At 40.8% G+C, this 27,041-nt stretch overlaps 1 protein-coding gene and 1 long non-coding RNA gene across 5 annotated transcripts in view; one reads left to right on the top strand and one right to left on the bottom strand.

Annotated features, from left to right (window-relative positions):
* Positions 1-3,711: 3,711 nt before the first annotated feature.
* LOC109634700 (zeta-sarcoglycan-like) overlaps positions 3,712-27,041 on the bottom strand; it is a 33,225-nt gene continuing 9,895 nt past the window's right edge. The window contains exons 3-8 of the mRNA XM_069519192.1: positions 24,117-24,218; positions 15,197-15,284; positions 14,068-14,190; positions 13,819-13,891; positions 5,822-5,945; positions 3,712-5,062 (exon numbers count right to left, since the gene is read on the bottom strand). Of these exons, the coding sequence (XP_069375293.1) occupies positions 4,871-5,062; positions 5,822-5,945; positions 13,819-13,891; positions 14,068-14,190; positions 15,197-15,284; positions 24,117-24,218 (702 nt within the window). The 3' untranslated portion in view covers positions 3,712-4,870. The remainder of the gene's footprint in view (positions 5,063-5,821; positions 5,946-13,818; positions 13,892-14,067; positions 14,191-15,196; positions 15,285-24,116; positions 24,219-27,041) is intronic.
* On the top strand, positions 12,532-17,291 carry LOC109634701 (uncharacterized). 4 transcript variants are annotated; one of them, XR_002203075.2, is made up of 6 exons: positions 12,532-12,700; positions 13,824-13,937; positions 14,119-14,187; positions 15,368-15,409; positions 15,723-15,748; positions 17,125-17,291. It is a non-coding gene; the product is annotated as an uncharacterized lncRNA (long non-coding RNA). The 4 variants fall into 4 exon arrangements; XR_011240010.1 differs by lacking the exon at positions 17,125-17,291 and adding an exon at positions 16,746-17,118; XR_011240011.1 differs by lacking the exon at positions 17,125-17,291 and adding an exon at positions 16,468-16,739.

The raw sequence follows: 27,041 nt of genomic DNA, 5'->3' as shown, positions 1-27,041 counted from the left end.
TTTTTTAAACACAACGAATGTTTATGTTTCCTCTGAAAACAAAGGTCTGATTCTTCTCATTATATTTAGTCTGAAGTTTAGACTTACAGGTAAACTACCTGGTTCAAGTTTGGTTCTTTTCTCCAATTTACTGTGTTTTATCATGAATGATGGTTAGAGAGCTCAGTTTACTGTTAGATACTTACTTTCTGAATTAAAGGTATGAAGGCACTACAATTTAAAACATACTTTAGTTGATGTATTTGTCTGATTTTACAATCCAATTAATTCATTAATGGCAGACTAGTTAACTTGTGAACCTCTGGTCTATCGCCACTAGATGGCAGCACAAGCAAAGTTTTTGATCTGCAGAGAACTGGGTTGTAGACTTTGTGTTGAAAATCATTCTCGGGCAGCGACAACCACAAAATAACTTAATGATATTATAGACAAATAATAAAGCTGAAGTCCTGAGCAGGACTCGCTGCACATCTGCAGCAGCTGGAACCAGTTTTCACCACAGTTTCAAACAGCTTTTTTCAGCTTAATGTGAATCTGGAGCAATGATCAGCTGCTGTTTGTGTAGTGGATATTTACATGCAGCCTCAAAGTTCACCTATGACAGTTTACATTCATCTTTCAATTTGCTTAAATTTGGATTTCCTTACAAAGTGCTTGACAGCCCAGTGCATGAAAAGATATAAGTAGAACTTGTGTAGGAAGCTGAAAGAGCTCCATCGAGCATGAGGACGGTCTGTGGATGGAGGGTGATATCAAAGTTCCACCTGAACACACCATCTCATCTTGTAAAGATAACAGTGGTCCATATTTATAAACCTGCAGGACGGAGGATGTGACCTTGTTGTTCATGTGAAAAACGAGGATTTTCTTTTCCTTCCTGTTCCTCGGTGCAAATTTGACCCTTTTCTAAATCTTTAACCATCAGAAATAAATTATTTTATTTTATCTAACTGCCATGGAAGTAACAAGGGTGTTTCCATTCTACACTCTTTGCAAGTAAAATGAATTACCACTTTGAATTGTCTTTGTTTTATTGTAGTTTGTAGCATGTGTGCTTGTTATGAGACAGTGGGTCTAAACATGCATAATGAAACACAACATTATCTCATGATGTCGATTAAAATACTAATTCAGAACAATATCCTCACTAATCTTTGGCCTTTACCCGTCTGTGATAATCCATCGATATAAGTTCCTCTGATCCTAACTACAGTCAAATCATTCATAATCTCTGCTTTTCACTATGAGGCACATTTGAAACTAGATTCTTGTATGAATTATTTGGTCTATTTTGCATAAATTACAAAGAAAAGGGCAAAAACCATATGTGTTGGAGTGACATTGACTGAAAGGTGTGATAACAACTGCGTTATAATTTATACTTGATGCTTTGAAAACAGACAAATGACAAAAAGGGAGATGAAAGTCAGGGAATGAAAACTGAAAAGGAGCTGAAAAATGAAGATAAACTGAACTTTTCCGAATCGGGACCAAATATTATTTACACTGAGACTTTAAACTGAATGAAGACTCATAGAAAAACGTGAATCCACAGGAGTAGATTTTCGCCTGCTCGCTGCATGTCAGCATCACTGCAGGCGGAGCGAGTTACTCTGAGATTTGATGATGCACAAGTCGAGAAAATGTGCAGAGAAATTCTCAGTAGATTCTGGGACTTTTCACCGGCCTCGTTCTGACAGAAACTGATGTCATTTGAAAGTCAGATTCTGAGTCAGCACAAACACCAGCAGCCCTTATTCTTCATCAGCTGTCGTCACACGTTCATTACTCTTCATCACTTCTCCTGGAAACATTCGCTGCTGCTGAGCCGTTCCACAAAAACTGCAGTTGCTCCTGCATCACTGCTCAGATCTGTTTTTATTTTATGGCAACTTTGGGCTTAATTAAGAGCAGAGAAGTTGGGATGTGCAGCAGCAGCAGACTCCACTAACGTCTCCTCCGTCCAGCTCTGCTCGGAGAAGGAAAAGACTTCATCATGGTTCAGCCTGCAGCTGGTGAAACGCTGAGGCAAGATGCACTTCAACATTACAGGGAAGGAGACGGATAATGACAAATAGAGGGTGATAGAATGTGTAGGAGGCAGGTTTGTGTCATCATTACTCCCATTTCAGGTTTTAATTGACTATTTTTGTGGAGAATTTGTAAGAAAACCGTTTTGTTTTGTTAAATTTTCTGTTCTTTTATCATAAAATCTTCATTTCTTTGTCTTGACACTGGGCTTGGTGAGATTGACAGGTGATTTACATCACTTGGCGTGTTTCAGTTTGAGTAATGAACTCTTTTTTTTTTTACTGTGCTTCACAACCTCGATGAACTCATTTAATTTAGTGCCGAGATGATGCAGCGGCAGAAAATCAAGCAACCGTTTTGTTGATGAATATATTTTATACTGATTGCGGCTCGAATCTGTTTTATTGATCCTGCTACACTTTATCACCTGTGTGTTGTCTGTTTTATGATTTTAATGTTATTATTTTAACACTGTCTTATTATCATTATTATATCCAGATATACTGTGCAGGCCACTCTCTGTCTAATGTAGAGAAGAGTGACCCCTAATGGCTGGTTGCAGTATAAGTCATAAACCCCGCCTCTACCACGTTAATGGATGGAACACCAAGCTAAAGGTAAAAAATAGTTCTTATCATGATCTTCAAGTCCATTAATTATTTGATGATATAAAAACGGGCTGAAACGTCATGATTGACAGCTGAGACTGACTCGTGATTGGTCGAGCCCGTGCATCGGCGGGACCTCGCCTCCACAGCGCCGTCGCTTCTGCACCGTCTCTGGCTCCAGATCATGTCAAAACTGCAAAATGGCGGCATCTGTATCTTTTACACGACAGGAGGAAGTGGAGACGTATGCTCCGTCTTTTCAAAAACAACCATCTGTTCAATTATTTGAGATATATATGACTTTGTTTCTCTCCTGACACAGTGTCGCATTCGCATCAGGCGTAACTGCTCAGTGATGAGCTGAGTCGTGTGTGAGTGATGTCAAGAAGTGTCTTTCTTTCATGCACGGTCAAACCACTGTTCCATTACCACATCAGAGTTAATCATTTAGAAGGTAAAATGACTTTAATAATACAAATAGTTTTTTGGATTTGTCACATTAGCTCGACCAACATGATGTGTGGGATCAGAGACACTCACCGCACACACACACACACACACACACACACACAGATCAGCTAAGCTCTTGTTAAAATGCCACGGTAACTCTTACCAAACAAGCTGCTGGAGGCCGATGATGGCGGATGAGGAAGTGGCGTGGAGCGAGACCTTGCGCTCCAGCAGACCTGCTGACACATGGCGGCCTGCCTCGCCCTCAGCTGCGGAGCCAAGGTCAGCCAGGCTCCAGTGTCACACCCCACCGAGGGCCGCCGCCTCGGAGAGTTCACGCACTGGGTGGGGTCTTAACATCCAGAAGAGTTTCTTTAAACTTTGCAAAAGATGAATTAAAGATTACATCTGTATTCATGATCTTTAAAGAAAAGACTCTTGGGCTTCATCAGTAGATGGAGGTGCCCTGTTGTCATGGATCTGTAGATTAAAGACGTCTCACTCCTTCTGAGGATTATGTAACATGATCAAAAAGCTTGTGGTGAGATTTTCTTAACTACAGTTTCCAAGGTCAAGAATGAAGTGGCAGCACAACTTTAAATGAACGAGAAGAGGTTTGAAATGCAGGAAATCTTTACATTTATAATTCCACAAAAACTGAAGAAATTCCATCCGATGATGGAGATACAAGGGACACTGTGAGATTTTTGTTTTGTTTCTGATGCATGAGAATAAAGGCATCATTTAAGGCGACGTGTCATTTTAGAGGGGGGTTATCAGAAGATCAGTCTGTCGCCTGTGTTAAAATGAAGAATATGAAGCATTTTGTTCAGTTATACTTTAGCAAAGGATTCAAAAAATAACAAAATACTGATATTTGTGCTCATCAGCACCACAAGTATCAGGACTAAGATTCTGCAAGAAACTGAAAAAAGAACCAGACAGACTCGGAGGAAACTTCCTGTTTCGTCTGCGTGATATTCAAAGACGAGACTGTTAGACCAGATTTTAGATACAGAAGGAATTGAACTTTGCTGATCATTCAATTACATTTAATAACAATTTTATTCTTGTAATATTAGGACCTTATTCTCTAAATCTCAATATCTTTTCGTTCGATATGGCCCCAAGACTCCGTCATAGTAAACATCATTTAAAAAAAGGATATTTACCTTAAAGTGAAGGAGTTTTTACAACGTGAACATTCAAAACAGCCACGATTGTGTCGTTTCCCTCGTCTTTATCAAGGTCGAGTGTGATGTGCCACACAAGAACATGTTTCATTTCAAAAACAGCTGCTAACACGGTGGATAACAGTAAAACTAAGAAAGTTCAAAAATAATCTAAAAACCCATGAGAGAATTGTGCTTACTTCCCTTTCTACTATCTCAACTTCTATAACCTTTGACACAGACGGGTTCGACGTGAGTTCTTTCACAGCAGAAGGCACCTGTGTTTTGTCTTTTCTTGTTCTCTCTGAATCCTAAAGACAGCCGCTGCGTGTTAACGTTGAACTTAAGAGTAGAAAAATAAAAGTCGTGTCCTCTGACTGCGATAGAAGGTAGTAGAAATGTTTGAGATATTCCTGATTTCAGAGAGAGCTGACTGAAGTTCCTCCGCCAGCGGTGAGTCCTGACCTTCAGTTCGACCACCGCTGGTGTCAGACGCCTCCGAAATAATCCGAACAGCTCAGGAACCGAAGAGTTTGAGCTCCGACGTCAAATGGGTCTCAACCTAAGCTGATCCAGGGCAGATGTTCGCGGTGTCCTTAGATCACCAGGTCAGCTCCAGAGGCAGATGTTGCTCATGGCCTGGCAGGTGGAGCTGCTCTCGGCAGGAGAGAGGTAGATCTTGCCGCTGGGGCAGACGCACACCTCGTACACGGCCTGCTCGTGGGAGGCCTGACTGGGGGACGCCGTGTAGACGCCGAGCGGGAGGCTGCCCAGCTGCACGGTGTTGGCGTCTAAAAGGATCTGGGAGGGAAAAACACCAGAGACGAGCAGGAGGTCATTTAAATAATGTCAGCAGAGACGACCTGAGGGGATTTATTACTAACTCAGACTGATAAATGAGCAATCAGTGAATACAATGTGACAGTGCAGTGAAATACGCTGAATACTCCATCTCTCTGTCAAGTATTTTTATTTAGTAAGTTATTCATTTTTTAAGCCAGGCTGCTGCTGCTGCTGCTGGTCTGATGTGTTATGGTTGTCTGACGTGATTGGTCGAGAGCACGATACCGCGGCTCCACATCAAAAGCACAAGATGGTGGCTGCCATTGTTGTACAACAACAGGAAGTGGAGAATCGTCGTCCATCTTTATTTTCAATCTATGCAGTAGTGTTGTTGCGTTTACATTCCTGTTGTTGAGTTTGCATTTGTGCTGTTGTGTTTGCACTCTTTTGCATTTGTGTTTCCCGTGAATGTGCTCGTGTGAGATGTTTCGGCCAAAGTACTGCAAGCCACAGCGATCATTATGGTGAATCAACATGTCTCTAAACTCGTTCCAATAACCTTCATGAAGGGAGGATGTATTACAGGTCTGTTATATTGTGCTGCATTCCATTTAACGAGATGTGAGATTGTTTATGAGATTGATTATGTGACATAATCTAAATACTAATAAACAATGTCAAATAAATACATTAATAAGAAAATAAAGGCGGATAAATATCAGCATGGGCACGAAAGAGAATTTCAAGCTCTGATTTTATTTTTGACTTCCTCCTCACCTCTCCCTCCGTTGACTCCAGATGCAGGTCCTTTCGACTGCTGACCTTCAGCGGCCCCTTGGCAGCGCTCGCCTCGACCCCCCTGGGAGCCTCCATGGTCAGAGTCCGTGTTGGAGACTCCAATCTGACGAGTAGAGAAAAAAGAAAGAGGACGTCTCAGAATCATCACTTTTTTCTGTGTATACTTCCAGTATCTTTGCATTGTTAAAACTTTCCGTGTGATTTTAAAAGCCAAGGATACAAGTTGCGTCCGAGGGTAAATTGATCGTTCAGCTCACAGATTATGAGCCTCCTTGTGTAATCACTGGTTTCAGGCAGCTTGAAACAAATGTCACATATTTAAAAGACAAAGCAGCTTCTATTATTTCTGTTTGGCCTCTGATGCATAAATGTATTTTAGGCGTCATTTACACCAATGATTTCATCACCTGTGGAATATTAAAGGTGCTCTTTCATGTTTAAGTAGCTCCTCTCATTATGCTAATCCAGCGCCGCTCCTAAACAGCCCGTAATTGTATCAGCTGATTTTGACCTTCAGCAGCACTGAGGCTAATGCAATTTGCATTTTCCTCCCATGGACCATTTGTTTACACGGGGAAAGATAAGTGTGGGAGCCAATCAATGTGGAATTTGTTTTCATAACTCATAACCGTTTCAAATTGATTTTCTTCACCCCCCACCACCACCAGCGCCATCTTCCCCCAAATCGGTTTTCAATGAATTTTAAATGGGAGACTTTAAGGAGACGTCTTGAAATCGCTCAAATCTCCGCACCCCACTGACAGTGACACACATTTCGGATTATGCGCCTGTGGAATAAGGGGCGAGGGGGGTGGGGTGGAATAAAAGGAAAAAGAGAAAAGCAAATGAATTTCATCTGCATTTGAAAATCCTCTTTGACTTTAAATCAGCTTTCAGTGGATTCAGTTTGGAGGGGCTCTGTGAAATTTGACCTGGGACTGTTTGTGCCCTACACTCGCGGGAAGTCGATGGAAGTCTCTTCAAGTCGTTATTTCAACCAATCTGCGGCTCATTTTTTCCTTGTGAGCTGTTTAAATAAAGAGCAGATGCAATATTGATGCTTATTTTTCCTTTTTATTGCCAGTTCTTCACCTGCCTTGTCCTGTGTTGATGCTCCGGAGTCATTAGTGAGTCCTCTTCAAACACTTCTACAATAAACTGTCCCTTATTGTTTGTGTGCTGGATGTTGTGCTCAGAGCTTTTTATAAACACTCAGTGCAGTTAGAAAACTTCATCCTACCTGGTTTAACCGCAATTAATGACATGACAGAGATCAGCACTTATGTGTGTGTGTTTTCAGTTTGATAAAAATTATCAAATTGATTATTGAGGTTTTTTTTAACTTGTGAGATAAACATTCCACATGCAGACCAACATACGTTTATGGAATCAGCAGGTTGAGTTTCTTTAATTATTTATTGCATCATGAAATGAGTAAACTCTCCCGTAGAGACACAACCTGCTATTTATTTCCCCGAATCTACGCTCATTAGTGAAAAACCTGTGCTCCTCGGCTTTGTACGTTTCAATAATTGCAAAAATTATTTCTCAAGCATCCACTGATTAGCTGTAACTCAGATAGACAAGTCATTAACAGAGCGATGAGAAGTTGGTTAAAGGTGATGCTTGCCGTCCTTCTAGGGACATTTCATTGTCTTCCATCCATTGTGGACACATTCACCCACAGCCTTCCCCTCACATCAGCCAGGACCTCAGCGCTGAGGTTTTACCTCATAGGACCTGGAGTCTGGTCCCCAATGAGGATCGCAAGGTCACTGAGCAGTCTGGTGATTCCGCCAGAAGACAAAGGGCTCAATTTCCCAGAGTGCTTGTTTCAGACACAGTCCAAAATAAAAGCATTAAAAGAATTGTCTCCTGGGTTTTTATAACCAGCTCAGACTGTTTCCAGTTTCATGTGGAGAAGGTTTTTACGCCCTGGTTTGTGAGGCTTTATCTACAACAGCAGTGTATAGTCACATTATACACCTCACATGATTGATAAAACCAGTAACCTTTACTACTAATGAGATGTCATTTAAAAACCCATCAGTGGCTGCGCAGGATTTAATATTAAATGTTAAATGACACCATTTTAATTCCAATATTCCTGATAGCTGTTTTCACTGTAATGAATGAACTTGTACTTGATACCAGGAGCATGTGTGTGTTTCCTTGAATTTATTTTTATTATAGATCTAGACTTTTAATATCTTTACCTCTTTTATTCTGCTCTTTTTAAAGTCTTTTATTTAGATTGAAAACTTTTTTCTCTTTAATTGATTTCTTTTAATTTTGTGTCAGTGTTTTATTTCATTTCCCAATCTACCTCTGTGTATAAAATGTACTTTATGAATAAAACCTTGCCTTTAGAAGCGAAGAGGTAGTAAAATGTATCATTTAAAATGTATTTTACAATTACTTAAATACTGTCTAATTGTTCCTTAAAACTAAAGTTAAAACAATAAAGATCCTTCTCACGAACTTTGATAGATGACATAATTCCATTAACTTCCATGCAATTTAGATTCTAGGCAATCTTAATTAATGAAGCTAATTTGGTTGTTTTAAAATGTCACCAAGTCCAGAAACCCTCGGATAAAGCTCCATCCTCCTCAGTGCCGAGAAGCTTCCTGTACTCAGAGTATTTCAGGGGCTTCTGGCTCCGTCCAGGAAAAAGCCGAATATGTAAATCCCTGGCTACAGATAACCTGTGTGGTATTTGCAGTCATAAAGGCTGTTTACGACATCCTCTCCCCCCTTCCCTGGAAAATGACATTTACATGGGCAGAAAGGTCACTGTATCACAGAGGCAGGCAGGAAAGAGCTGCGCTGGACCACACGTGCTGATGGCCGGAGTTGATGTCACAGCGGATGAGGTTGATTAAAACAGAACGTATCAGGGGGTTCATAAAGGTGACAAGTTGTTTTTACAGGTCACAATCACACAGTGTTTCACTTTTATTGACTGTCTGTGGCCTCGAGGGAGCACGCAGCAAACTTTACAAAACTACCAGACACGAAACACAAAAGAGCTGGATGCTGAGAGAGAGAAACATCCGTCCATCCATTATCCACACACCCTGGACAGGTCGCCATGCAGAGAATCACGGGGGAAGATCTGAACAACACACACTTATCTCTTGTGCAAACACCCCAATTTACTATCTCAGCTTTCGGTCACAACAACAGAGTGTTGCAGTTGGAAGCGAAACTGGAAGAATACAAATAAACGAAGAAGACGCGGATGAAGATGTCGACTTGAAAACAAAAACGCAGGAGGATTTATATGTCATGTCCCGCTTCCAGGCTACAACCCCTCACCTGAATGTTCTGGACATTTACATTTCTGAGCGGCACGATCTCCTGCTGCGTTTGAGAAAGCAAAAGTACAGACGCCACTCTTCTGCACACTGTCTCACTTAAACAGAAGATACAGGAAACCTAATAACATACTCACAAAAATGTATTGAATTAATTTGATCCAACATGCACACTCGAAGAAAATGCTGCAAACCTGGAGAACAACCGGCCGTCATTTAACCCAACCTTCAATAGTCCACATTTCCATCACCATCAGCAGTTTTAAATGCAAGACACGTCCCCCACTGACTTATCATGAGCATTTAACAGTTTGATAGCATGAGAGGTAAAATAATTTCTCACTTGCTAATCACTAAATCTCCTTCAGGGGAGGAGAAGCTTTCACAGTCTCAGTTCGGAAAATGTGAAACAGATCGAGGCGATGATCTCACAGGCTATTTTTCCAGCAATGGACTGAAGTGTGGAAAGTTTTGACCTGGTCTGACACTTGTTATATTTCTACAGCCCATATTCACTAATCACAATTTACCTCATAGGGCTGAACAATCTGCAGAAGGTGCGACCTCCTCCGTCCATAATACTGGGGTGACGAAAAACTACAAAAACTCTTTTACTAGAGGAAAAAACACTGTGATAGGTTTTAATCTATACAACTTAAGTCACCAAAATTATTGATACTTTCAATATGTCTTCCTCAGACCAAGTTGGTATTAGTGTTTATGTTTACAGATATATAAACTTTTTTATAATATAATATATAGAAAACAGAAATAAAATCTATTATATATAATATAATATAATTGGTATTTGTGTTAACTTTTCATTCATAATTATTTATAATAAAATGTTTTACTCCATAATATCAATATTGGAATTGACCCCAAAAGTCCAAATCAGCTCTTGTCTGTATAATAATAAGTAATATACTCTGCTGTCCAAACTTTTCTCTCAAAAAAAGATCAATAGAGCAACAAAGAAACTCCACTTCCCTCCACTGCAGTCATAACTAGAAAAAAACACACCCTCCTGCTGCACTACATCTTAATCCCAACAAAGTGCTGCTAGAACAAAGTCTGAGCGGAGCTAAGTGGAACCGAGAAGAGCTGTTCTCCTCGGCCTTTATCTCCTTAATGAACCTGTCACTCTGCCGTGGACACGTGCTGCTGCTGAAAAGCTGCTCGGCCGACTAACTCTGCAAACGCACCTCGAAGCTGAAGAGCAGCCGAGCTTAAGACGCTGAGAAGTTGCAGAGAAAATAAAATGCAAAGCTGTGAAAATGTTTTTTCAGATGCTGGGTCTGAAAATGTAGGGAACCAAACGAGGCTTCATATCCTGCCTCTCCTGCTTTGGCTTTTAACTACAGACTCTCAACAAATGTCAAATAGTCTGTTTTTGACAGAGCTGAGACCTGGAGACTTTTTGCTGGTATTGATCACCAATAGATGTCGGGAGAACAGACACGTCCCAGTGAATGTGAACAAACAAGACGACGGCTGTATGACAGTAAAAATATCAAAGCACTCATCCCACGGCTTTGCTGCCTGTCACTGATGAGTTTCTGACGCGCCCGTCGGGAATCGGAGCACCGTCATCTTAAATTTAGCTGCAGAATGATCTGATTATGTTATAAATATTTTCATCTCTAGACCCAGATTTTCTGCGAGTCAATTTCTGTCCTCAGATTTCACACAAAGCTTTGAGAGTGAGAGGGAACCACAGAGGTGACGGCGAGGTGAAGGTGCAGATCAGAGCGTAATGAAGCTGGACGAGACAAACGGACAGGTCTCTGACGAGGGGAGCGTTTTCTCTTTATAACACCTCTGCACTTGTTTCAGAGGCCTCAGCTCAGGGGCAGTTTCTCACATGTCCAAAAACTTTTTAAAACTTTGAAATATTATCACTAATACTCACTACTATGCTCACTTGGTAATAATAAAACATCACACAACGATTCCCAGGAGTCATCATTAGAAACTAAATATGGAGAGAGATGTCTGGGCTCTGAAAGATTAGGATGAACATTATTCACTATCAACATTTCACAGACCAAATATTTAATTCATGAATTAAGATAATAATAATCCTTAGTAGCGGACATTTCTCCTGCTGTGCTGTGTGGAGCGCAGGGTTGTTGTTGCTTTCTACCAATTCTCTTCTTTTTTTATTTGTGAGATTATTTCTGCCTTAATTCAGTTTATCATTTCATTTTGGTTTGGAGTAATAATATCGTACCAATAGTGTGTCTATGAAAATACCAACCTTTACACAACCCTTCTCTTTGTTTGTTTTTCTTGTGAATAGAAGAACGATGTATGTAATGCTCCTGGTTTGAAAATGATTTGATTTTTAGATCCTCTGAATTTAAAATATTTTCATTATTTGTGAATACATATGTGAAATAAATAAAACTAACCGATCTGCCCTGCTGTGCAGAGGATCTCTGGTTTTCTATCTGTAAGTCATTCGGGTTGTTCTTGTCTGTGGGAATATAAATCTGTACACCAGGCCACGTCCTAAAAGACTGAAACTAAACCAGACGGGTGAAGCAAATACAAATTCAGTCCAGCTCATGTATCGAGGTTCATGAGTTAACTTAAAATATGTAAATGAATGCCAATGGACTTATTATTATTCGCAGTATATTCAATTATTCAGAAGCAGCGTGACGATGATAAATGAAGACAAAGTTGAGTGTGAGCGTACACACAGGAAGTCAGCGGGGAGAGAGAGCAGGTGTTTCTCAGGGGAGAAGATCTCAGGTGAGCGTCTCTCTGATCGCTGCTGGTTTAAAAGAGAAATGAAACACAAGACAGTGATGCGATGTAGCGAGAGAAACTCATGAATATGGAAGAAAAGTCCCAGAGTCACACAAACAAATAAGACCAAAAAATTCTGTTATAAAAACATGGTAACGTAAAGTGGAAAAGAGAAACAGGAAATTCAAAGAGTTAATAGAGTATTTATGATAAAAACAGATGTGTGCGTGTCAGAGAATTTTTATGACAGTGTTGCTGTAATTATACGGTATGATGTCATCATATCACGCGATAAATCAGAATTACACACAAGCGATTAATCAACAGGCTGATAATTTACTGTGTCGATGTGATTAATGAAAAAGAAGCAGTGCAGGAGGAATGAGTTATCACAGGTTTTACTCCGACCAAACTTACAACCTGTTACAGAGAGAGGGGCGTACACAATACACATTTAAACATTAAAGATAATCAGTATAACAAGATTTGTGATATTAGAGTGAATAAAACTTCAAATATTTATATATTCGCCAATAAACCAATGTTTTTTATTTGTGTCTCAGTTATTTGTCTGCTGAGTTTATTAACTTCCTGTTAATAGAGCACATCACTTCCTGTGACGACCTGCGTCACCCTCAATGAGTTTCACCTGTGTCTGGTGTCACCTGTGTGTTCCCACTTGTTCCCATGGTGTTTCTTCCTCATCAGTTAATTCCCAGCTATGATTTTCACTTTCAGCCCGTGTGTGATGTCTGGACACCTCTACCCGTGTTTCAAAGCCGTAAGTCAGATTAAATATTGTTTATTGGATCTGTCCTCACGTGGCCTCTGCATTTGGGTCATCACCTGTTTCTAGCCGTGAAATACAAACAAATATAAAGTACTTGAACGAATAAAGTAGTTCATAATTCATTTTATGTAAGATATTACAATAGATGCACATCTTTTCTACTAAAATAAGTTTATATCAGTGAATAAGAGCAAATATAAATGCTGATGACAATATATGGAAATGTGAAAGGCTCCTAACCAACCAATAAATCAGTCCAGTTCTAATTTTATTCCTGCTGGTGTGAAAAACATTTCAGTCCTGCAGAAATATGAGATTTTTGGAAAAAGACATTAACATGAGATATGTTTTTAAATTGAATCAAACATTGACATTATTTGAATGAAATTTGTTTTTGATGAGAAATATCTGTTCATTTGAACAGAATAAAAAATCTGAATCCTGTCTCAAGTAAAAGTCATGTTGCTATTTTCCTTTTCTCAACTGTTGGGCGGCTCCTCGTTAAGATTTTGAACACATAGCAGATGGTGACCACTGAGGTGTGTGTGTGTGTGTGTGTGTGTGTGTGTGTGTGTGTGTGTGTGTGAGAAAGTGAACCTCATCAGTATTCCTCTCACTCTGGAGGAATTAGCTGCCAGAACACTGCTTTTTCTGCCAACTTTGATCCCGGCCCTCCCCCCAGGACCAGTCAGGTGGACAACAAACCGCACTCGTTATAGCTCGTTAAAGGAGCGACGACGCACTCGCAGCCTCGGGGGGAGCGTGCACGTGCTGGGGATCACATGCACGGGAGCGTACGAGTCTAATAAGTGCCAACCACTGTCTCCACACTCTCTCCACACTTTAATCAATTCCTCGCTGCTATAGAGAATAACCAACAAATTAGCTCGCCCCTCGGCCGTGAAATTAATATAATGGTGAAATCTTGTTTTTGAATTTGTGTGATAACGAGGCGACCAGTGGCTGCTCTAGTTTACGAGAGGCTGCTTGAGAATAATGATGCTGCTCAATGAGGGTTCCTCCTTCTATCTTTATTTAAAGAGCTCCTTGTTTAATTGAACAGGATATGAACATGTGACATTAAGCTTTAATGAATCTCGTGGACTTACCTCAGGTCTTCGGATGCTCTCGCCTGGATCAGAGGAGTTTCTACTGAATGCCCAAACACGGCGCCTTCGGAGCCTGACGATACAACGTACTTTTAGAATTCATGAAATTTACAAGCGAGGTAAGAAACAATTTTTTATTTTTTTTTGGAACTGATCAAAATGGTATTCAAATGATCTTTCTTTGCTTTTAAGATCTAATAATAAATATATCTGATGTGTCAAAAGATGATAAATTGAGGCACATGTTACCTGTGACGATGAACTTTTCTGTTGTCATGATGACCTCCTCTTCATCTGCAGTGAACAGCAGTCTTCCTCCATCTCGACTTCGCACCTCCAGCCTCTGACACTGGGCCTCCACAGCCTCAGGTCCTGCTTACAGATTTTTACAGAGTGAAGCTGCAGGCATCGATTAAAGCTACAAACCCATATCTGCTCCGCAAAAATATATAAACTTTCTAGTTTGATAATTCATCAACATTAGAGGACAGAGCTACACCTACAGAGTTTTATCAATCTGGAATTCTAACGTTAATAGTTGTAAATGGCGTTGTTTAAAAAAAAGTCTGTTTGTGTTTCAGGAAACTCTGTCTGGGAAAGAAAGACTATTAGTGCTGTGAGAAACTTTTAAGTGTTTGCAAATGAAAAGTGCCCAACAAAGCTGGATCAGCCATGCTTTTACTCCAAATGGAGACAAATCAGTAAGCTCTTCTACTGCGGAGGAATATTAATTCTTGTTCACTTTTTCTGTTTTTCCAGATGTGCTCGCAGAAACTTTCCTCTCTCCTCCTCCTCCTCCTCCTCTCTCGACCATTAATCCAGAGGCTGTGGCGCCTCGGGAAGTTAATTATTCTCGACCGAGTTCCATCTCATTCCAGATAAAATGCACTTTCTTCAAAAGCAGGCGCTCCTCATTTTTGGAGGAAGGCCAAGCGTGACGGAAACGTGTCACATCATCAGTCTCGTCAAATCAGCATCAACTCCCGACTTATGTTGGCTCAGATCGATGGCTGTTGGTGTTAATAAGCAGGTCATCTGCTCTCCAGTGGTCATAAATCATGTAAAAGACTCCAGTAATTTGGTTTGGCTGAAGCTTAAACTTAACGATAATAAGAAGAATCCATTGCCCTTTCAATAAGTGTATCAAAGGTTAGTGTGAAATCCTCACAGTGTATTTTACCAGCACAGGGAGGATTACAGGGAATTTAAAGATGAATAATTGTGCTACAGCTGATTAAAGTGGGTAATAAATAGGATTGATTGGGTCATTTACAGCCAGGACTGGATTACTAAGTAAATAAACCTGTGTCCCAAATGACAGTGAGTCACAAAACTCTTCTGCTCCAGAGTGTTAACCTCCTCCAGGCAGTGGACTCACCCACTGTGAGCTGGCCGGTCAGCTGGCCTCGGTCGTCTCTGGCGTTCAGCGTCACGTTCTTTTCTGATCGGAACACCAGCAAGCTTTCCTTTGGGGGAGAGGAAGGGAGAGAGGGAAAGGATAAATATGTCATGTTCACTTCAATCTTAACTTTAATTCTGTCTCCTTTAGGAGGCAGCACAGTCTTGGTTGTTTTTCTTAATCATAATACAGGTGAGATATATTTTTTTAAGGTAGAACCATAGTTTCGCAGCTGTAATGTCACAATATTCTATAAAATGTGATCTATATTATGTTGATGAGGTTTTACCTTGTTTTATAGCATCAAATATCGAATTAAATGACTTTTTAGTCACATATTACAGGTGGAATTTATGACCTATACAGTAGCCAGCCACCAGGTGGCGATCAAGATGAATTGGATTTACTTTAGGAAACCACCATGTCGTCCATCTTTAATATAAAGTCAATATTAATTCCTGATCATCATCATCATCTGACTGCTTGCTATTGAACTTCCTTACAGGGACGCTGTTCCATTCAGAGATTTTGGTGAGTGATACATTTATCATTTCAATTCACTTTATATCTAAATATAGTGTATGACACCAGAATCTGAGTGTACCAGCGTAGTGAGCTGTAAAAACCTTCCCATGTGGTATAAACCTCTAAATTACACCACATTTACATTAAGACGGAATTAATTAAAACAAAATTCTCCAAAGATGAGTAATGCAGTGTGGGAAGGGTTTAATGAGAGGTGGTGTCTGTGTTTAACATCAGTGACAGCAGGTGTAGGTGTGTTATATTCTTCTCTGCAGACATTATAACTCCAGACCTGCGTCGCTTTTCCCTCCAGTTTTGCATTTTTCAAGTTTATAGCTGTTTCGCATTCGTGTGCACGTCATGGTGTGCATGCAAACAAGGCTTTAACGCTCGAGGTCGTAACCGTGTGCAGCATGCTCCAAGGTACGTTTTGTCTTTCTTGGTGGGCATGTCAAAGGTGTTGGCCAATCAGCAGCGACCTGGTATAAACCCTGCAGTTTCATAAAGGCAGTGCACACAATGGATTCTGGTTGTTTCCCTACTTTGAATCAATTGAAGATGTTAGAAGAAATGTTTGTCGCAAGAATTTTATAATTACGTTAAGTAGCAAGATACGCAAATAATATGTTGTTTGTATGTGTGATTTCCAACACAACTTATTTTTCCTGTTTTTAAAAGTTTCCTTATCTTCCTTAATATGATTTAGATGTTTTCTGCTCTTCCAGACGACAAACGTCGGCTAAGGCTGTAACATCAAGCTCATTTTAAAGTATAAGAACACGTAAACAAATCATCTACCTCCGATACTTGGCTTGTGTTTCCCAACTGTTTAGATTTATATTAATGTTTTGTCAGCCCAGGTTGTGAGCTCTGCCCTTGTACCCAACCACCAGATAGTTAGATGTCCCCAATAAACCCCCGCTCTCTCTGTCCTCACCCTCTCTGATTCTCCTGGTGATGGAGACAGAAACAACTCTCTCTCTCTGCCCATGCTCTTCACTAGCGGAACTGCTGACCTCCCTGCAGGCCTGCTCAGAGCACTCCGCCACAACTCTGCTCCGCCTGCGGGTGAACCTCAAGTTAACAGGTTTAATTTACCACCAGCGGCTATGACACAAAGTCTTGCCGGGCGATTTTGCAGGCGACAGGAGCCACAAAGCAGAGTTGGCGTCGAGCCTGGCTGGACTTAAAAAGCAAAACTTTACAAAGCATCTTCCTCTCCCTCCCTGGAATTGGTAATGCAACCTCGTAGAGTGCAACACGACCGAGCACAGGACAGTTTAACTTTTATTGACTTTATTGCTGTCTGTTCGTAGTTGGGTTAAGTTCATGTCAGTAGATTCCTTGTATAATGAGTAATATTGCATCTGTCTTTTAACCAGACACCAACCAGCCTTGACTAAGAAACACAGCAGCCAGGCGGTCCCAGTCGCCATCTTGTTTGTAGTTTTCCTTTGTTTACTTGTCACATACCCTTGTACTATTTGTTGTATTAGATATTGTTATTGTAATTTTGACCTTAACTCTTCAATAAATGTTTCCGACAGCACCAGTACAGATATTGTTCTGTTTGTTGATTTTTAACTGAACTTTTAACTGAGACCCAAATCACAGTTGGTAAATCAGAACAATTGACTCAAGTGTGCAATAATGATGCATGTTGATGTGTCGCTAAAAACTGTTATATGGTGACTACTTGCATGTGAATTTGCGTGTATTTGCAATATGGACAGTTATGCACAATATGGTACCATGTTATGTATTAACACAGGTATTTGGGCTGATATTTGTTGCATAATGTGGATTTGTTTTAGTGTATATGTGTATATTTATGGCTGCAGCATGGGTGAAGAGCCCAAGACAAATTTTCCACATTGTGGGAGAACTTAGTTTGGGTCTCCACCCCCTCCTGGGAAATCTCTCTTTAGCTCCACCATGCTCCCTTATGTTCACAAGCTAGTTGATGCCTGGTGTGTGATGCTTCGTTATTTGACTTATTCTTGAAACAGAAATGTTGATTCGTGCTGCATTTAACAGTTAATGAAAGAGTAAATCCTGTACCACACACTTGTGTCTCACGACTAACTGCCAACTGAGCTGCATCTGTTTTGTGGAGACGGCGTCCTCCATTTTGTACTCTCCAGTTTGTTTTTCCAGAAAGGTCAGCACTGTCAGGACAGTTTACATTTGTCACTGAAGCTGCACTTTACACCAAAGGCTCCACGAGCAAATTCAATGAATTCCCATTTATTTTGACATTTTACATATTTATGTATATATGTATACGAAATAATCAGTTTTGTGATGTGTTTATTTTTGTAACATGTATAGTTTCACATTGATCTAATTTTGCTGTGATGGAGCCTAATGGTTTGGATTAACTGTAGCATCACATTGTTGCGGATCATCTCATGTTTGTCCAGTGTAACTTTGCAGAGGTCATTCGTTGCATTTTCATTCCCTGCTTGCTCTGTCGATATAAATGTGCATCATGAATTGAGAAGTTCTCCAGGAGGCAGGGCATCATGAAGAAATGCGAGTTCTCCAGTTGAAGTATCCCTTTACAGAGTTTATAGGTCTTAAACTTTTACCCGAGGGGCCGTAAGGGAGACGTGGCTGCTCTCCCAAACACTTCTGCAGGGTTACATAAAAGGCTTTTTAGTCACTGCGCCCGTTGAGGAAGGTCAAGTGCGGACCAGAGTGAATGCACATAAATGGAGCTTGTTGTTGTGCATGCACAGGGCCCCATCAGACTGAGAAATTACCACGGCTGCTTGTAAGGCAAAGGATGCCGCCCAGCACAGAATGACTAACATCACAGCTCAAAGTAAAAGCACGATGCACGGCTGCCATGAAACAGTTGAAAAACAAAGAGACCTCCTGTCTTTCTGTGACTGTGTGTTTATAAAGACCAAAAGAGACATTTAAAGCACGGATCAAGAACATTGCTCCGGGTTTAACTGTAATCCCAACCAAATATTTGCATAAATATATCTCAATTTTAATTATATTTGCCTGTTGTGCCAGAAGCTAATTTGCATTCTGAGCTGAACAAGTAAATATAATGAAAAAAAATAAGTAGGAAAGGTACGCTTATTATGTCTTCATTTCCGCTTTCAAATTTCTAACCTCGCAGGCAGACTCTTTGCAAGCAGGGAACAGACGGTTTTGGAAGATGTTTGCATGCATATTTAATATTTCTCATATTAAAAGGCCCCTTGTTTTTCCGTGTACTAATGCTGTGGCCAAATTAAATTCCTTTGTGCAAACTCAGATTGAAGATGCCGCCGCAGTTTGCTCCAAAGACGCCATCATTTTAGAGAAATAAGTGGAAGGCTTTGCTCCTCATCTGCAGACTTCAATCCAGTGATGGTGCTTACACTTCTGTTTTATACATTGAGAATTAGTGAGGGAGAAGTTTCACTCTCCAGTAAAAAATACACCTGCATCCGATGCTATTTATAGATCAGTCAGGGTCCCAGGAGACAATAACGCGAGCCAACAGTCTGAACGGCAGAGATTTGATGAACTGTATCTGGGCACCGTGCTGCCTCGTGCCACACTGTTGTCAGACTGACGCAGACGGTAACAGAACAGCGTCAATGCACATGATGTTAATTTTAGCAGGTTTTTATGAGTTTATTTGAAATTCAAATCAGACTTTTGAGCCAAATCACATGACGACATGATGGTGATTTTAAAATATATAGTTTTTTTTGCAATTCAACTTTAAAGGTAGGGTTGGTTGTCCCTGAAACACTTTTTATCTTATCGGTTTAAATCGTCTTCACGTACAAAAGGACTGTAAAGCCAATTTCAGACATGGTCTCTGGAGAATCGGCGCCAGCGTCGGCCCTTATCATCAAAAGCTGTCTCAACATCTCTGTCAGTGTCTCTACGGATATGGCACCGCTTTTTCTTGAATTCTTTTTGTTTTGTTCTTTTAATTTTGGCATCTGTCATGTTTTAGAAACATCATCAACACACCCACTTGTTTGCAGTGAATCCTGCTGAGGACGTCCCAAGACACAAACTCAGAGGCTCGAATGTCCAGACTTCAGTAAATGTTAGTTTGTCTGACAGCAGCTTAATAAACAAAACCAATCATTTCATCGGGACCTGATGAAATGATGAGCTGGTGTGCCTGCCCGTCACTAACAGGCCTGCCCACCTGCGCGTACGCTGCCCGTCTTCACAAGCCAGAGAGACGTGTAGCCAGAAGATGGAGGCAATTCATGCAAAAGTGTAGCTTTAAAGAGACTGCTAATGGTCGAGGGTGGAATATATCGGGTGCAATTTTCTCAAATTGTAGCCTGCTCTTACAAGCTTTTCCAGCATTTCCAACTCTAGCTTTAACAAATATAATAACTCATGGTGCCGTTATTTTTTATATTGAGGAGAGCAAACTGTTGGATAAAGATGGAGCTGCAACCGAGCTTAAAAACGATGTGAGAAAAGTGTCTCTGGGGAAAGGAGATGTGACCAGTCAAAGCCAGAGCCCCCCTTAAAAAGTTCAAACCTCTTTAACCCATAAATGATTTTGGTTCCGTAGGTTTCTCATGTGTGAAACTTTTTCATTGAGATCTGTTAAAGCGCAAAACAACAGTGTGATGAGTGACGCAGAATAACCCAAATGCTCTTGTTTATTCATTGATCATTTGTCAACAGACAAAATATTGCAAGTGAGCCAGAGTTTGCTGCACAAACTAATTCCTAATCTAAAACAATAATCTGTTATCCTGAGCCAGTCTTAACGAGGCGGCCTGAAATAAATTAAAATCACCTCTCTTATATATTTGCAAATATTTATGGATAATTCAAGTGCATTATACTTTCAAAACTAACTACACAACAAAACCATGATTAAAGCAGTAGACCCAATAAAAACAAGCAAATAACACATTGTTTTAATACATTATAAAAACAAAAAATCCAATACAAAGTCACTGATATTTACTTTTTTTGACCATACATCAGCAATATGATAAGTACAAAAAATAATCTATACGTCATAATCTATACGTGTGCAGAAATCCTACACTGTATGTCCACCTACTATTTGAATCCCCACGTGTCAGCAAATCAAAGGCCATGTCTGCAAAAAAACCCGAGCAGCTATTTTCTTTTCTTTCCCCCGCACACGTTCGAGCAAACAGCAGGAAACAATCAGCGAAATAAGCTCCTGTAGTTCTGAACATAAATAAAGATGCTCACATCTCAACAGGTTGTAGTTTAAATCCTGTGGAATACATGGATTTCCAGCAGCGCTTTGAACGGACTGACCGCTCTGAAAAATGTCACTGCTGCTCATCAGATCTATGTTTTGACCTCTGGTGTCTTTAAGTTTTGGGATATCTAATAGGAATCTAACCAATGCATTCGATCAGTACGATGGAATATGACTTTTATGGATGAAGAAAAGTCTGCAGGAACATATTCTTAATTCAAAAAGATTCAAAACTACTGGGATAAAACTATAGGTCAATAAAAATGAGAAAATTTGAAAGCTGCAAAGGACTTTACATCTGACAGAAATAGAAAATGAAAAATTTGAAGTGTCTGAGAGTGAAAGGGTTTGTTCAACATTTCAATAGACAAATCTCATACAATTATGGATGCCATGTTCCGTGCGAAGGTGAAGTTTCAAGTGTGACTCACTGAAAAAGCCTGAAATTACAGTCACTCTGTGGCTTTTTCAGATGGGTGAAATTTCCGCTGATTCCTGCAAATTATAGATGCACTTCGGCTTTCACACGTATAATTGGAGCTGTTGTGTGGCAATAATACGCTTGAAATTTTTATGTGTTAACATTTGACATTGAGGTCGTCCTGGATATCTTTTTCATGCTTCTCAAATGGAACTTCTTTTTGGCTTAAAAACTCAATTGTTGCTGTGCTGAGCTGTCTGCAGGAGCTGACAGGAGGATGGATGGATGGATAGAAATGTATATAGTTTAAGCCCCGTGGGCATGAAAAAATAATATATAGATGATTTCATCTATCTGCCTGTCAACTGTGACAGACAGATCTGGTTTAACTGGAGGCTGCAGCACACTGCCAGAGAAAATATAAAGCTTGGACTGATCATAAAATTATGAAATAGTCACAATGATGCCATGAAATTATAATGTGAATAGTTTAAAAATGCAATTCTTTTATATACCTCTGCATCCTAGAGGAACAGAGACCTAAAGCTGAAACATCAAAACAATATTTATGATCATATCTCAGGATATGTATGATTGAGTGCAATTAGGTGCAGACCCAAATGAAAATCTGGATCTAGTGAATGTAAATGTTTCATGGGAGAACATTCTAGTGTAGATTCTGTTCTTCTGTTGCTTAACGCTCAGTTTTGGTCACCACCTTGAATCTCGGCTGTTTCGTGCTGGAACAGAATGTAAAGGAGGTTTTAAATCCTGATCTCTCCTGTAGAAAAATGTCAAATAATAACCAACCTGACCATAATATGATTATACTGTATTACATTGAATGTCCTAAATTCTTTACACATATTAAACAACAAGATAAGCTAAGTATATGTTTGAAAAATAAAATGATCTTACGTGCTTAATCACTTTCTGTGTTTTTGTTTTTACAGATATTTATGTGAGTTCATTAACATGTTTATTATCGCACCATACAGATTTTGAGCTCACACTTTGCGTTCACGATTAACAGCGTCTCTGCTTTCTTATTTATTTTGGTGCAATGGACAGAGCGGCGATAAACAAGGATGAAATATATAAGGAACTGAACTGATAATACTGAAGTAAGGCCACATGCATGCAGTAACACAGTTGTCTTTCAACATAGAGACGGAAAATTTCAAATACATCGGAAAGCAGATATTCTGATTCAGATAAAAGTTTCACTGGAGAAACTTCCTTTTTAATCTTGACATGCAAACAGAATACATTTGATGTGTTTTCTGGCTCCATCTTAAACCACATATGAAACGTTACCAGCTCTCGTTTCACAACATGCTACTGGAAGCGCTGATTTCAGGCGCTACTCGGCTCCTTATTTGCTGCCAGACCAGTTTTACTGCCAAAAAAAAAAAAAGAAAACTCTGCGGGAGCTGTTTCCACTTGGTATTCACAGATTATGGCTTCAGCCATTGATGAAGATTCAAAGCACTGGTTGAGCCGCGAGAAATAAAACGAAAGCTCCTTTGAGTTCAGCTACTAGGCCGATTGGCAGCTCGGACTTTGAATGCTACCAAAAAAAAAAAAAAGAAAACATACTATATTAAACTTTTAGATGTCTCTGGTGTATTACAGTTTTCACTGCTGTTTGCGGTAATGGCTTATTGATCAACAGTGGCTATCGGAGTGAAGAACAGCACTGTGCACTGTGGTGTAAACTCATTGGATAACCATAATCCCCGCTCCCTCGGTGCTTGACATATTTCCTCAGGTGAGAAATATCGAGTGACCCACAGAGATTTTTGTCCTGCAAATATCTCTGGTGCCGGTAGATAAGGGTGCCACTGCACAGCCTGTCTGTAAAACAAGACAGTAAAAATGTCTGCAAGGTGGTATTGCACCGGGGGATGAGATATTGGCTTTGTCCAGTGTTTGGCTGGTGTGTCTGCTTCGGCCTTGAGGTGTCTGCTAATGCCAAAGTGCCCGGGTGTTGTATTCAAATCAACGTTTAGCTGGACTACAACATGAAAGTGCGAGAGTGGCCCACGATCGAGCCCCTTCCTCCATCGACTTTGCTCAAAAAACAAATTTACATGGAGTCCCGGTCCAGTCTCTCTGCATCGTGCCTTATCACTGAAAAAGGGGATGAGCCAACTGAGCGTCTGCGATTCGTGTGGGAGAAGGACGTCTGGATCAACTTTGTGATGGAGCTGTGTTGGTTAATCAACTAAACATCAAAGAGGAGAAAGGGGAGGAAGTAGAAGAGGGGAATTTATCGCGTGGGCTTGATTGGAAATCCAGCGGGGGGACTCTGTACCCCTCTGTAATCGTCTGTAATCTCCTGTAGGGTTGTATGTGGCCTGAGAGGAGCCGAGAGGCAGCCTATTACCCATTTCCTGTCGATTGGAGGCCCTGACGGTGCGCTGTTGAGGGGTGACAGGAAATGAGGAGGATGAGGAGGAGAGATGTGGACAGAGTTGAATCTCTTCTATCCAGGCACAAATATAGGGTGCAGCATCAAAGAATCATCAAGGCAGAGGGAAGTTGGCCTTGTCTTTAATGAATTGATCGCAAATGTGAAGGCTCAGTATCGGCTTGCCTGCAGCTTTGGGGAGCTCTTCATCTGTGGGAGAATTTCTCATGGTTGTTTCTACTTTTCATTCATTGCTACTGCGACAGAATATCAATCAACGAGCAACTGGAAGATGGTGAGAAGAGAAACCTACCTTTCTGGACTGGATCTCGTTCACATAGAGAGGCAGGAGGAACTCGGAGATCCCCTCCAGGCGAATCCCTTCCTGGTTTAAATGGAGGTTTCCCATTCCATCCTGAAACACAAACACAAACGTCAGTCAACCTCCCCGAAGGATGAAAAAAAAAAAGGAATCCTTCCGCAGCTGTGAATCTTCTTTATTTATATCACGTTTTGATGAGAGAGAGCACTTTATCTATCACATGTCACTCACACACGGTCGTCAGGGGCAATTTAGTGTTCAGCCTCTTGCCCAAGGAAACTTTGGCACATGGATTGGGGCACACCGGGATCAAACAGCCGACCTTCTCGTTAGTGGACGACTCGCTCTGCAGCCACAGCCGCCCATTGTGCTGCATTAGAGCTGCTGGGTGAGTGACAGCGAGGAAGCAGGACATGACATGGAGGAGACGATGCCACTCAGCTGTGTCGGGGTGACAGGCACCATGCAGCGAGGGGAGCCAGGCTAATGTGGCGGCCGTGGATGAATGTTGAGTAGATTCATGGAAATATTAATGGAAATTTAAGAAAGTTGTACGCTCATGTAAATTCACACGAGTCAACTTAATATGAACATTACTGTAATGATTATTGTTATTATAGCCGGTGGTGGGAGTTGTAGTGGTTGTTGTAGAAATGTTTTTCTGTCTCTGTGATTTACAGAGAAATTAAACACAACAACATGATAATGGAAGTTCATTCACTCAGTTCCAGTTCAGTAATCCCTGGCCTTACAATACCGCACGTGTTCGGACAGAAAAACGAAACCCAAGCCGTAATCTACTGCGGTGTACGTCTTATTTCTCAAGTAGAGGCAGCAGGTTAGATTTGTAGATGTATTTCATTTGTGTACAAAATCAGTTTTCAGGCTCCTGAAAGTTGTGTATCCATCATTTTGGGCATCGAGTCTGTGTTGACTTTGATTAAATTTTCATTGTGGGCAGTTTTCTGCTTTGGTTTATCTCATAATTACAATGAAACTCACTTTATGCAGATGTAATGCTCGCTATGAGAGTCAGCGTCTTAATTTTTATATCATATGGACATGAATGGAAAAGTTGTCTGTCATTTTTAATAAATGAGCCAAAACATGCAAACTTTTCAGGCCTTTGCTTTTCAGGTCACAATGTGAGGAGCTGCTAGTCGTCATAACTGGTGAACCATTGAAGATGCCATATAATGGACACTTATAGTATATAACTATAAAGTCCAATGGATAAAAGTCATCACAACTGTAACTGTAAAGAATAATAATGGCCCACTGGCGAGCAGTATATTGAACCCTCAAAATATAGAATGCATAATGTCATGGGGATATAAAGAGTGATTCTGCAACTTATTTTTATTTGTATCCAGGACCTGGTTTTGTTGGACTCTAGATTAGTTTGTTTCTCGCCAAAGTGCAGTTTGAGGGCAGCGTTGCGTGAACAGAAGGGCACAGAGGGACGTTTTTTCAAGAGTTCACAAGTACGAGCAGTGCAAATGGACGGAGACAGTGAATTACAGAGTGGGAGGGCAGCGGGTGAGCTCTGCCGTACGTGTTTGAGAGCCGGGACTGAACCGGGGACGTGACGGGAGGACGGAGAGGAGCGGGCAAAGCAAGGTGGGCAGGGAGGAGCGGAGGTCTTTGTATGTCAGTGGCTAGACGAGTTCGACAAAGTGGAGGTGATGTGGGTGGGAAGAGTCGGCCACACGCGTCGGTCAGACGTGTGGGTGGGAAGAGCAGGAGGGTTCGGTGGCGGCCTGAGACCCTCAACAGTGAAGGAAAGAAATGAACAGATACAGGATGATTTACAAAACCTGCTTATACCTGATAATTTTGGTGTCAAAGAGGTAAAGGAAACTATATAAATCCATTTATTATGTGGATATTGAATCATGTGCCTTAATATGGGGTTTCAACAAGTTCAATTTAAGACTTTTTATAAACACAATGACTCAAAAATTCAAGACCTATGTCAAGTACGACACGTATCAGGGAATATCAGAGTCATATTTAACATGTTTAAGATCTAGTTAGAATCATTTTGACATTTGAGTCTTTTTAAAGCCTCAAATTCAGAATATTCTATTATTTTTTGAAAGAACTTTTTAAACGCATTTGCTCTGAATTGATAGAATTTCAGTTTCGAGAAAATCTTTTGAATTCCAATAATCCAGTCAGGCTGTTGATATCATCAGGATTGTGAGTGATCGTTTAACTGTCCTGCCTGAAATGGTGAGATGGTAAATTTGGATGTTCCCTTGGCAGAAGAGATACAGGTTTGTGTGTGTGAGTGAGTGTGTGTGTGAGTGTGTGTGTGTGTGTGTGTGTGTGTGTGTGTGTGTGTGTGTGTGTGAGTGAGTGTGTGTGTGTGTGTGTGAGTGTGTGTGTGTGTGTGAGTGTGTGTGTGTGTGTGTGTGTGTGTGTGTGTCAGTCCTCAACGTACAGTACAGCTGATAAAAACTGAATAGAAAACCAATAAACAGGGGTCTAGTTGGGCTCGTGCTTCCTCATTGAGCTCGCCGAGTCCTGACAGATGGGGGTTGAACAACGAGGTACATTTTCTAGAGCGACACCAACGGCACTGATAAGGTCTTTTACTCGTGACACAGATTGATGGGAGGCGAAGCGGCGGAGGAGTGATAGCAACAGTCGGGGGGATGCATCCGTCACAGAGGGAGGATGCTGCCACTGGGAGTTTGTTGACAAAATGGTAAATTGTGTGCATCCTCCCCGAAAATGTCACAGGAGCTCGCAGCAGCTGTCTGTTTGGTTCTAGTCCGGAGATTAACACGTTGTGTGTCAGCCGGCGCCGCTGCCAAGTCCTTTCTAATTCTTCATCAAATCCAGATGAGACAAAGCGCACAACACGAGGAATCCTCCCGACACATTTCAACAGGCCTGCGAGAATAAACT

The sequence above is a fragment of the Paralichthys olivaceus genome, chromosome 22 (genome assembly GCF_024713975.1).
Source record: "Paralichthys olivaceus isolate ysfri-2021 chromosome 22, ASM2471397v2, whole genome shotgun sequence".
Taxonomy (NCBI): domain Eukaryota; kingdom Metazoa; phylum Chordata; class Actinopteri; order Pleuronectiformes; family Paralichthyidae; genus Paralichthys; species Paralichthys olivaceus.
Note: the sequence above shows the minus strand (reverse complement) of the source record. Positions and strands in the feature narration are given on the sequence as shown.